Below are 11,703 nucleotides of genomic sequence, written 5' to 3' on the forward strand. Positions count from 1 at the left end.
GTGTAAAATGGAGCGATGTGGTGAGGAAAGAGAATGTGCGCGAGCTAATGAGATGAACCCTTGTTGTGGTGGGGGAGGTGAACTGTTGCTGTGTGTGCATAGCAATGAGATATGAATAATATATTAATCACTCATCCAAATTTCTTGTAACTTAAAAACCCCACTCTCCATAAAAAGTAATAATCCACCCTTAATAAAACCCTTCGACTTCTTTTTGTTGTTTAATAATAAAAGTTTTATTGAAGTTTTGTGATAATGCTCAATGAGGTAAAGATCATATTGAAGCTACTTAAATAGTAAGGTATTCCCAATTATACGAAAAGAGATATGATAAATATTATTTTAAATGCAAAACTATACTTGTCGAGATATTCCCACTACACATAATACAACTATGTTTCGACGTTAGTTCAATGCATTTGCATCTAGTTTATAACTTTCTATTAATTATTCATTGATGTTAATTAGTTCAATGTATTTGCATCATGTTGCCCATTTCCCGTTAATGATTGTTTTATGTTAATTAGTTAGTTTAATGCATTTGCATCCATTTTATGTTAATTATTCTTTGAGATTAAATATATGCTTTTGCATCAAGTTTCCGATTTTCCATTAAATATCCAAGGTTGTGTGTAATACCAAGTTCTATTGATAATTCTTTAGTGTCTTTGCAAATATGGCTTTAAAAATATTAGACATGATTCACTATGTGGGATAATCAAATATTAGCCAGTTTCGATTTCTCGTTAATTATTCTTTTATGTTAGTTCATTGTAGTTGCATTTAGTTTCCGATTTTCCGTTAATTATTATTTGAGGTTAGTTCATTGTGTTTGCATTCAATTTCCGATTTCCTGTTAATTATTCTTTGAGGGTTGTTCAATGCAGTTGCATCCACTTTTCGATTCCCTATTAATTATTATTTGAGTTTAGTTCAATGCATTTGCATCCAGTTTCCGATTCCTCGTTAATTATTCCTTAAGGTTAGTTCAATGTTGTTGCATCTAGTTTCAGATTTCCCGTTAATTATTCTTTGAGGTCGGTTTGATGCAGTTGTATCCAGTTTCTAATTTCCTTGTTAATTATTCTTTGAGGCTAGTTTCATACAGTTGCATCTAGTTTCTGATTTCCCGTTAATTATTCTTTAAGGTTAGTTCAATGTAGTTGCATCGAGTTTTGGATTTCCCGTTAATTATTCATTGCGGTTAGTTCGATGTATTTGTATCCAGTTTTCAATTTTCCGTGTTAATTATGTAGTTGCATCAAATTCCCGATTTCCTGTTAATTACTCTTTGAGGTGGTTCAATGCATTTGCATCCAGTTGCTGATTTCATGTTAATTATTCTTTTAGATTAGTTCAGTTCGATTTGAATATTTAATTATTCATTCGATATGATCCATTTGCATTCAGTTTCCAATTTCTTGTTAATTATTATTTGAGATTAGTTCGATGCATTTGCATCCCGTTTCCGATTTCCCGTTAATTGATCTTTGAGGTTAGTTCGATCTAGTTTCCAATTTCCCGTTTCATTGAGATTAGTTTGATGCATTTGCATCCAGTTTTCGATTAGGTTAGTCTTATACATTTTCTTTGAGGTTAGTTCGATACATTTGCATCCAGTTTCAATTTACCGTTAATTATTCTTTGAGGTTAGTTGAATGCAGTTGCATCTAGTTTTCCGATTTCTAATTAATTATTCTTTGAGGTTAGTTTAACACAGTTGCATCCAATTTTTGATTTCCCATTAATTATTTTTTGAAGTTAGTTCAATGCAGTTGCATCCAGTTTTCGATTTCATGTTAATTATATTTTGAAGTTAGTTCCATATAGTTGCATCCATTTTCCGATTTCCTTTTGGAACCAATGCTTCTTCCATAAAACCTATGCACATTTAATTTCTAGTGGACGCAATATTGAAAAATAATTGATGTATTTGCCTTCTCCAGCTCACGTGTCATTGATATAAAGCTACATGTTTTTAATTTTTTTTTAAGGGAGTACGATAGTCTATTCCATTTTTTTTTAATTATTTTATATAAGGTCTATTCCACACTTCCTAATTCCTATTCCAAGCTACATATTTATAATTCTTCATTTAAAAAGAGCTCTCCTATGTAACCATGGGAAAGACTTGATGTCTGTAGAGTACATGTGTAATGGTTGAGCCTGCAAAAATAAGCTTAAGCGCATTTCTTTAAAATTTTAAATTAGAATTAAAATGAAAATTATTAGCTCATAATTAAATTAACAAATAGGTGGAAGAATGTGTCATTGAAATCAGCAAGCATTGTCTATGACAACATTCATTAATCAAGACAGAATAAAAGAGAGGAAATCTGATAACTTAGTTTATACATACACAAATTACAACATACTAAATACATAAAGCTAAAAATGCTCGTGGGATTACCCACCAAACTGAAGCCATAGAATGTATTTGTATTGCCGCTTGTTGCAAATGGGGAGGACAATTCTCATGGTAGAAATGGGGGAATTGAATCAGGGTATTCAAGGCAGAAGCGAAAGAAGTTGGATAAATCCTGTCATTGATCTGCTAACTTGTCGGCACACCCGTCTGCCTCTCTATGCCACCATTGTAATGTTAACTCATCTTGATTGACTACAGATCTCTTTAATATCCATAAATAGTGGTTGAAATGATGAATGCACCTTCTGAATTTCTCTATTTACAATTTGAACCAATAGTAAACAGACCACTTCAATTATTAACTTGGGTGGGTTTAGCTCCTTCGATCACAATTATGAGTGCATAGAGTATGATTGAAACGTGGTCAAGTTATTTGTTCCAAGAAAAATTGGAATGGCCATGGAAAAATGAACTTACCAGTGTCATCCCTATGCACACCTGCCACTCCAGCAGGACCTGCATTTAGCCTAGCAGAGCCATCAGTGTTTATATTAACTTCAGCCACCCTCCAGGAGGGAAATTGTTCTGCAGACCATGAAGATGTTGGATCATATCTAACAAATAATTTAGTGCATTATATATTGCCCACAATAGATCAAGTCGTTTATATCTCGCAAGCAATATATGTTCCAGATAAGCGTATTGAAGAGCTCAAGAATATCATCACTACTGTCAATCATTGCTTGGATGGACCACCTTCTTGAAATCTTCTTTTCCATTATATAAGTGTGCTACGGAAGTTAGCCCCAAACCAAACTGCCTACACAAATTCACGGGGCATATCCATCAAGGTGGCTTCACATCCCTGCTTATAGCGAACTTTGGTTCTCCACACCTCCCCCACACCTCCATCTTTTCTATGTAATATAATTAGTATGGACGCTACTGGTGTGTGTAGATACCATTTGGTGTATTTAACAAATTAATAAATTAGTTTGGTTAACAAAAAAAAAAAAATGGTTCCCTTTCTGTCCTCCTCGACAATGGACATAAGTGTAGCAGTTAGAGGAGGTACAAAATACTCAAGTTCATGATCAATTGCTAGAGAAGCAAGATGATCAGCAACTCTATTAGCTTCCCAATGCACATGTATTACATTGACACTAACAAATTGCCTAATAAGTTGATCAATAGCAGCTGTAATATTGGCACAATGCCATGGTACTATTTCTTGGTGTCGTATGATCTTAACTGCCCTCAATAAGTCAGAAGCCACCTCAACCTTCAGTTGTTGTATTGCTTTGCATCCTTGGAGACCTGCCCAAATAGCTTTTAGTTCTTGATAAAGAACAGACCGACAACCACCTGCTCCAGTGTATGCCAATAGTACCTTGCCATCTGAGTCTCTGACAATCCCACCAATTCTACTGACCATTTTCCTCGACAAAGAACCATCGGTGTTTAACTTGGCATTCCCCTTTTGTCTTCCTCCATATATACATTGTACTAGATCTTTAGTAACATAGTTCACTGTTATTCCAATCTCATCCAAAGAAATTCTTTAGGCTACCGAGTTCTTGACTTCCGGACAAATTGATCTTGCAGGGTGGCATGTGAAGCTTAGCTTAGAAAATTATATAGTCACTTACTAAACTTCCACCATTTATTGATTGTTAATGTACTATTACAGCACATACATCCTATTTTATGGATGAAGTAATCCCTCTTCTAGAATTGGTCGTCTGTATCATTTCCAAACCTTGGATGAAACAAAAAAAAATCTCTTTCACCTTGAAAGGATTTTCACCTATATGTTTTTTTTTTGTCTTTATTTTTCTTTTTCTTTTTTTCTTTTTATTTCTCTTTTGATATAATTCTATTTCTTACCAACCAACAGTAGCTGTGAAACAAATGCTAGATGTAAAAACAAATTCTTTTTTTTACAACATCCACAAATAATATCCCAGATGTTCGATACCATTAAATTGTCAACGCTCTGCAAAATGTCAAAAATCAATTTAACAATGGCCACACATAATCATACATTGTATCAAAATCCCAAATAAATAAACAATACAACAATGAAAAAACTACCCATAATTACTCATAAAGATTATAGATAAATGAAAAGAATGACTGACCACCATGAGTAAGTGAAGCGGAGCAGTAGCCTTTGCAAGCAATGCACTCAAGTGACTCCCTTCGACTTAATCTATGAATTCCACTGATCCATTTTATATAAGAAAATTATATCAAAATCAAAAGAAATCAATAATGGATGGATAACTATACAATCACAATGCAACATTAACAACTTCAAATAAGATATTACCTTCTTGTAAAGACTGTCAAGAGCATCAGTAGTAATAGTATACCCAACTCTAAACGTCGGTACCGAAAGACTCTCAATTCCTACTAACAACACCCTGCATTAATTGTAGTAAAAGGAACAACAAAACCCAATTCCACATTCAAAGAAAGAGCTAGTTTCGAACTTCCACTACAGGGGCAGGAGCAACAACAGCCGCCTCGACATCTTTTGCAACAATTATCCCCAACGGTCCACTTTCAACTACATAACTCAATTCCACACTCAACTCATAAGGCGATGCCACTACTCTTTTCCCTCCATCAAAAGTAGAATGGACCGAAGACACCACAACCGAGACAGTCGGTAAAGGTTCCGACACGGAGTGGTGGTGGAGAATTGAACTAACAATAGTAACAGTCTCTAATGAGGCTTCCTATTTCAGTGCATAAGAGATTTTCTTAACTTGTATAGTTGTTGTATTGATGCTTTTAAAAATTGGGGCAGAAGTATATATACTTGTTACCCTCTCTAATATTCTTATCCTTCTCCTTTATAGGTTAGGCTAACAGTCACCCCTTCCATGAGCTGCTTTCGACAATTGGGTTAGAGCTACAAAGGAATAGGTGTAGATCACTAATGAATAGCTTTGTGATGTTTTAATACGTTCAATTGACTTCATGCAACAAACATTATGCTTCAGTCCCATCTCGTATGAAACTGTGGATCTGTCTTAAGCTAGTCAAGCCATAATTGGTGCTTACCTTTTGATTCAAATCCCTAGGCTATACTACTGTTTCATGCAGTGTGTAGTCTGGGACTTGTTCCCCCATCGAAAACTCTAATATGTGACATGCATTATTCAAAATGATGTAAAGATAACTGCCACTCGGCTAGTATATGCATGGCTTTAGTGTTTTAATGGCAATAGAGTAAACCAATTATAGGTACAAAGCATAAAAAGCAAGCAAACTACAGGTGCTAAACAAAACCCAAAAAGAAAGAAAAGAAAGACAGACTCAGTTACTCTCCACCAGCTCAATACGGATCATGATTTCGTTAGTCTTCAAAGGAGGCAATGCTCAAGGCGGATTATACCTTGCTATCAAATAGTCTCCAATCACTTGTACCCATATTTTTCCAAACTTTTCATCAATTTCTCAACCTTCTCTTCTACTATAGCTTTTGTTGGCACTCTTGAAAAACGTATCACACCATGAATACTCCATCCTCCCTCCTTTACTCATTAATCGGTTTTGGTGCTTCTTTAGACTTGGTATACTTAGATGGAAGCACAAAATGCATTGTCACTAACTTCTTCTGATCAGATTGGCCACTACTTACACTCTTCGTGACCACAGGTGCTGTCATGGCTATTGTTTCAGATTCCGTTAAGGTTATAACAGGTGCACTCATGGCTATCCTTTTAGGTTTGGTATTTTGGGGTTGTCCAATGACACCAATGTAACTGGCCAGGACTGAAGCCAACATCTCGGTTTCTTTTTCGATGCAGGGAAGGATCATAGGTCACCTGGGCTACTACAGAAGGGAAATATTTACGGATCTCATGTGCAGTGGTGGATTTTGGAAGTTGATATTTCGGAGTTTCGACTGTGATCTTTCCAAGTTAAGTGTAACTTGGACAATCCCATGAGTTATGAATCCCACACTAAGAGTAGTAACTATGGGCACCTTAATAAATGTTTGCATTTCTTCTCAAAATGCAATGTAAATACTGAGTTACTGACTAAGATTTGATAATTTGTGTTAAAAATTTATTATCCCTTCACTACTTAACATGCAGCCAACAAATTCGCTGCCAATTGGCTCACAACCTCGTAATTAACAATGATATTAACTTAAAAGAATTCATACTCTGCGAGTTAATCACAATCTACATAATAATAGAAATCCCCCGAATACAATTAATTGTGTCAAACAATGAACATATTGTTAAAGTAGAATATTAAGTACTTATAACATACAATCAATGGCCAGTGTACAATTATTGTGAGTCATCTATGAATTTAACAATCAGAAAAAATAGTTTGAACTTAGAATAACATGAAAGAGTTTGAATCAATAGAAGTTGATTATTGTAGATGAATATATCATACACTTTGAGACATTCGTGATAGATTTAATGCTTCAAGTAAATGCTTTTTGCTCTAGACCCTTAAAGCACCTTAATCTCAGTGCTCAATTTGGGCCATTTGACAAAGAAGTATCATTAGTAAAATAGGCACGAGTACTTACTATGATTGCTAATTTCTTGAACTTGTTCATGCCCGAGAATTGCTTCAAGCGAGATAAGACAGCTGAGTCAAGAGGCTCGCTCATCAAGAGCCACACCATCGACCCGAACCCAAGGGTGACCTTCAATAAGACATAATACAAACTAATACACCAAAAATATTCGCAATTACAAACAATAATCATAGTCTCATAGACAATTTGATTCTAGAAAGTTTCACTATCTATAAGTTCTTCGAAGACACAAACACAGGAAGAAGCTCTTTATACGATCTGATATCTTAACCTAGTAGTACAGTTCAGTGAAAACAAAAACTTACAAGCAAGAACACAAATAAAATTTTAAAATTCCTATTATTGTTATAAGTCATTATCCAAAAATCCAAATGAAACTTTAATTAGGATTTGGATTCCTTAAACCCATTGAGACCGTTGTGCTCTCAATAGTGGCAGTATTGTGTTCGCATTGAAAATGAAAACAGTAATGACATATGTTTTCTTAATAAAACAGTAATGAACCAAAACTAATATAAAGTGCTCTATCCACACTAATCATAATGAACATTACAATATACGAATAATAAATTTAACAAATTATTTTTGAACAGATTTACATATAATGCATTGAAAACTGATTAAAAAATTCAATTTGCAGAGATGCGATTCTAAGGTATAGCATACACGAACTATTGAAGCATAGAGTCAACCTTAAGCTAAGAAACATAGAGTTGGCAAATGGAAAAAACTTCACATTTTCCCCCATTCTATGACTCAACTTATATTTGAAGGAAAAAAGATCATATGAACTATTTGTTTTACATATCTATCCATAAGATTTTCACTATCTAAGAGATTCTTTTTCTGATAATAGAAAGGTTAAGAATGTGCAATAGTTACAAACCTCCATAAACCCTTCTATTAGGACTTTATATATACTCTTTATTCATGCCTCCCTATCTGATGTTGTCAAGTTATTAAAAACAAACTCAAGCTACTTTAAGCCTTAGTCCCTTGTATGCTTATGCCTCACAGAGGAAACGTTGAGTTCAAAAATAACCTGAGGAGCAGCCAACTCAAGAGTCCTAGGGACATTTATACTTGGAACTACATTATGTCAACCAAAATAGAGATGTATAAATAAATATCGAAGCAGTATCGTGTAAAGAAAAATAAATGTAGACTTGAAATTATAAAAATAAGAAATAGAAAAAAGAAAAGAAGAAGAATCTTACACTTCTTATATTTTAATTTCACCTGAAAATAAGCATCTTGCATGTCCTGCATGACACATTGAATCCTCCTCATATCGGCATCCTTTGCTTCAGACCTAAATATCATTGAAATTCTAGGGAGGAACAGCCATTAGCAAGGACTGAATCTGATGCTGATAAAAGAACATTGGTCTTCATTTTCAGTTTTCTTATCACTTGGACTGTCTGAAACAAAGGTAGCTCAATTGGGTTCAGTAGAACATGCTAATCTTTCCATCTCAAGAAAAACATCCATAAGGTTTCAGCCGATTCATGTGTTCTCAACCTTGACAGGTTTGTCAATGTTCCTCCCCTTCTTGACTTGTAAGAGTCAGAAACTAAGGTTGTAGCCCAAGAATCTATGCAACTTCCTTCCTCGTCCCTCCCATCTTCAGACATAGACATCGAGCTTAGTGGATTGCTTTCACTCTCAATGGGTGTCTGAACATTCAATCTTGAGGAGGTTCTTTAATTTGCTGATCAACAGACTCTAGCTGTGCTTCTAAACTTCTACGCTTGCTCATTGTTTTAGTACACATATTTCTCGACGCCTGCAGTTCACTGTTACATTTTGCCAAGGCATTTTTTAGTATTTTCATTTCTTCCACCATCTCCAAACAACGTCCCATCAAAAACTCATTTTCTTTGTGGAACTTCTGATCCTTCCGAATGGGGAAAAATAAAAATAAAAAACAAAAACAAAAATAAAAACTCTGTTAAAGTTTCTCTTACCAAGTTTGAAGAGCGGTTGAGGTTCAGTCCGATTTTTTCAGATTCTGATATGATATTTTTTCGAATTTGACAATGATATATGTGATCCGATATCCGATTTTTCCGAAAAATAATTGGATGTGTTTTCAAAATCCGATCCGGTCCAATTTCCGATTAATTTCTAAATTTGTAATATATAGTCGTCTATTTCATATAATTACTAAATTAAAACTACATATAATTTACAAACCAAATAAAAACCCTAGAGAAGTAGAACATTGTTTCTCTCACAATTTCAAGAAATCAATATTGTCATTCTAGTACATGTCACTTTTTCTCTTATCTTCCTATTTACTGAATTAAGACATTAACACGAAGAAAAAACTTGTTGAATGAATGTGTCAAAAGGTCTAAGTTGTTTATTGAATTAATACATTTCAAAATGATTGCTAAATAAATATAAGGATAAAAAAAATGGTTATCCTAAAAGAGAATCCGATTATATAATTCAAATTTCCGATTTACTTTCGAATTTTGCTGATTCCGAAATTTCAGAAAATTTTCTGATTTTCCAAATTTTCTAAATTCGGAAAAGAAATTTTCATCCAAAAAATAATTAGATCGGATTTGGAAAGGATATTTCCATCCTAAAAAAATTAGAAAATTTTCCGAAAGCTCTTTATCCAATCCGATCTGAAGTCACCCCTAATTAGAATAGATAAACACCTCAAAAAGTAAAAAACTATGGTTTTAATAGTTACATAAACGTATCACAGTTCGAAGCCAGAGAAGGTCTTAGAAATGAAAATGAGACAATGAGTCTAAGCCTATGTATGAACCGATAACGACATAGTGCTTGAAGAGATTTACCAACGATCTCGCAGTTCGAGCTCTGATCCTCTTAAGTATGAGTGATTGGCCTCAAGCATCGCACTCAGCTCTGTCATTGTCACATGCTTTTGAAGATCGTCTTGTATTGCCCACAAGTTTTTGCTCTGAGCTTCCAGCTTACTTTTCAAATTAGATTTATTTGGTACATCCCCGACGGGAACATGTTCTTCAGATTTATGGACTTTTGATTTTTGACCATCACTGGTACTAATTTTGCATTTCATTCCACCTTTGGAAGGCTTTTTCAAAAGTTCATCATCCACATGTGCCTCAAAATTTAAATCTGAAGAGGGCATTTAAGTTTTAGTAAACTAAAATGATGAAGCCTCAAACTTTAAACTAACATTATCAATACTTTCACAAAATTGGATAAATTCATACCATTTTTGTTGGTGGAACATCCCTTCCTAGTCAAGGAACTAACAACTTCCTGATCTGAAATAGAAAGGCTCTCCCACCCTAATAACTTCATTCTCTACTTGGGTAGATGGAGATGATTCTATAAAATAGCTTGCATTGTGCCATGCCACCCCCCTTGCACCTTGCCCTTTTGGCTTGGTTGATATGCGAACCTAAAAAAAAACAATAAACCATCTCAAAAGAATGGTAAAGAAGACAATTGAAATATATGGATACTTATGAAACCTCTTAAGGTCTACTAAACCTTCCTTTCTAAGCTTTTGAGTACATTTAGTACCAATCATATCAGGACACTAAACCCTATTACCATAAACATATACTACAATGAATCCTTTTCAACTTTCAGGTACCCTAAGAAGTAGGTCCTTTTTCATCTGTGACTTTCTAAGATCAAAGACTAATTATGGTTTTATTGTCGGGAAAATATGACTTACCTCTCCCTTCATAATTTTCTAACTACATCTCCTTCAAGTAGCACCAGGAGTTTGTGAAACCTCGATACCACCTACATTAGCAGCAACAGTGGTAATATTTGAGGAAGACATACCACCCACTATATACTTCCTTATCATTTCCTGATCTTCCCATCCAAGTGAGTTTATGCCTTGAACATCATCAAGGCTGAGATTATAATGCAGGGCAAAGTCAATTACATAAAGGACAATCAGCATGGAAATCCCATTTATTCATTTTATTTTTAAATAGAAATTCCTAGTTAATTGGAAATCACTGCAAATTATACTTACGATTTGATCTGGTTTGTTGTCCTCAATATGCAAGTAGCATGATTCCACATCTGCATCAAAATAAAGATATAACTCAATGTTTTTTTTTTAGGACTCATGATTTAACACATCGAATGCATGTCCCTTGAAAAAATAAAGACTAGTGCGGTGAAAATGATGCGATCATTAAGAAAATATGACGTGATACTTCAATGAAAAATAGAAAATAGAAAAATGGCCGGAGTTGAAGGAAAAAGTTTATTAGAAGCTTTCGCCCATCGAACTTGAGGACTGAACCATTTTACCAAAATAAAGTTTATAAAACCCTACGAAGGAAAATTAACAATTTAAAAAATTAAATAAACAAATAAATGGTACCTGTAATCAATTGAAGGAACTTCAGCAGATTTGAATTTTCAATTTATCTTTTTGGAGAGACTTACAAACTCGCTAGTTTTTTTTTGGTTCTTTGCTAGTAGGTAAAAGGGCGAAAAAGAGATAGAAAGAATAGTGTGCCAAGTGTTTATGATTAGGGAATGGTTTTTATTTTGTTTAGTTTGAGGAGCCCATACAAAATTAAGAATAGATTAGGGAGATTTAAACAAAGCTAAGGAGGTGTTACTAATTATTATTCTATCCGATTTTTTAGGAGCCAATCATATTGCTTGGGTTGGAAAATGGAGCAATATGGTGAGGAGAGAGAATGTGAGCGAGCTTATATATATATATATATGAGCTAATAAGCACATGTGCTTAGAAATTACCCTTTACGTCTTG

The 11,703-nt window shown here is 34.3% G+C and overlaps 1 protein-coding gene across 4 annotated transcripts; it reads right to left on the reverse strand.

The window, feature by feature from the left end:
• Positions 1-3,970: 3,970 nt before the first annotated feature.
• On the reverse strand, positions 3,971-11,425 carry LOC147475989 (poly [ADP-ribose] polymerase 1-like). 4 transcript variants are annotated; one of them, XR_015209412.1, is made up of 9 exons: positions 11,305-11,425; positions 10,948-10,997; positions 10,636-10,822; positions 10,163-10,353; positions 8,184-8,740; positions 7,987-8,033; positions 6,933-7,052; positions 4,510-4,592; positions 3,989-4,364 (listed from the first exon to the last, which is right to left on the reverse strand). XR_015209412.1 is itself a non-coding variant. In XM_086584860.1 (6 exons), the coding sequence occupies exons 4-6, from the start codon at positions 10,251-10,253 to the stop codon at positions 8,629-8,631; spliced, it is 507 nt and encodes a 168-aa protein (XP_086440986.1). In that variant the 5' UTR covers positions 10,254-10,353; positions 10,636-10,822; positions 10,948-10,997; positions 11,305-11,425; the 3' UTR covers positions 8,084-8,628. The 4 variants fall into 4 exon arrangements, 1 of the variants encoding a protein (XP_086440986.1); XR_015209413.1 differs by lacking the exons at positions 10,163-10,353; positions 10,636-10,822; positions 10,948-10,997 and having other exon boundaries at positions 4,000-4,364; positions 11,305-11,424; XM_086584860.1 differs by lacking the exons at positions 3,989-4,364; positions 4,510-4,592; positions 6,933-7,052; positions 7,987-8,033 and adding an exon at positions 9,761-10,064 and having other exon boundaries at positions 8,084-8,740.
• Between the last annotated feature and the right edge of the window lie 278 nt (positions 11,426-11,703).

The sequence above is a fragment of the Coptis chinensis genome, chromosome 9 (assembly GCF_015680905.1).
Source record: "Coptis chinensis isolate HL-2020 chromosome 9, ASM1568090v1, whole genome shotgun sequence".
In the NCBI taxonomy this organism is placed as follows: Eukaryota; Viridiplantae; Streptophyta; class Magnoliopsida; order Ranunculales; family Ranunculaceae; genus Coptis; species Coptis chinensis.

Coding starts and splice junctions, on each gene's coding strand:
- LOC147475989 (XM_086584860.1), bottom strand. CDS start 10,253: ATGAAGTTATTAGGGTGGGAGAGCCTTTCTATTTCAGATCAGGAAGTT. Junction 10,065..10,162: donor ATGTTCCACCAACAAAAATG/GTATGAATTTAT, acceptor TGCCCTCTTCAG/ATTTAAATTTTGAGGCACAT. Junction 8,741..9,760: donor CTCGAACTGCGAGATCGTTG/GTAAATCTCTTC, acceptor AAAATGTAACAG/TGAACTGCAGGCGTCGAGAA.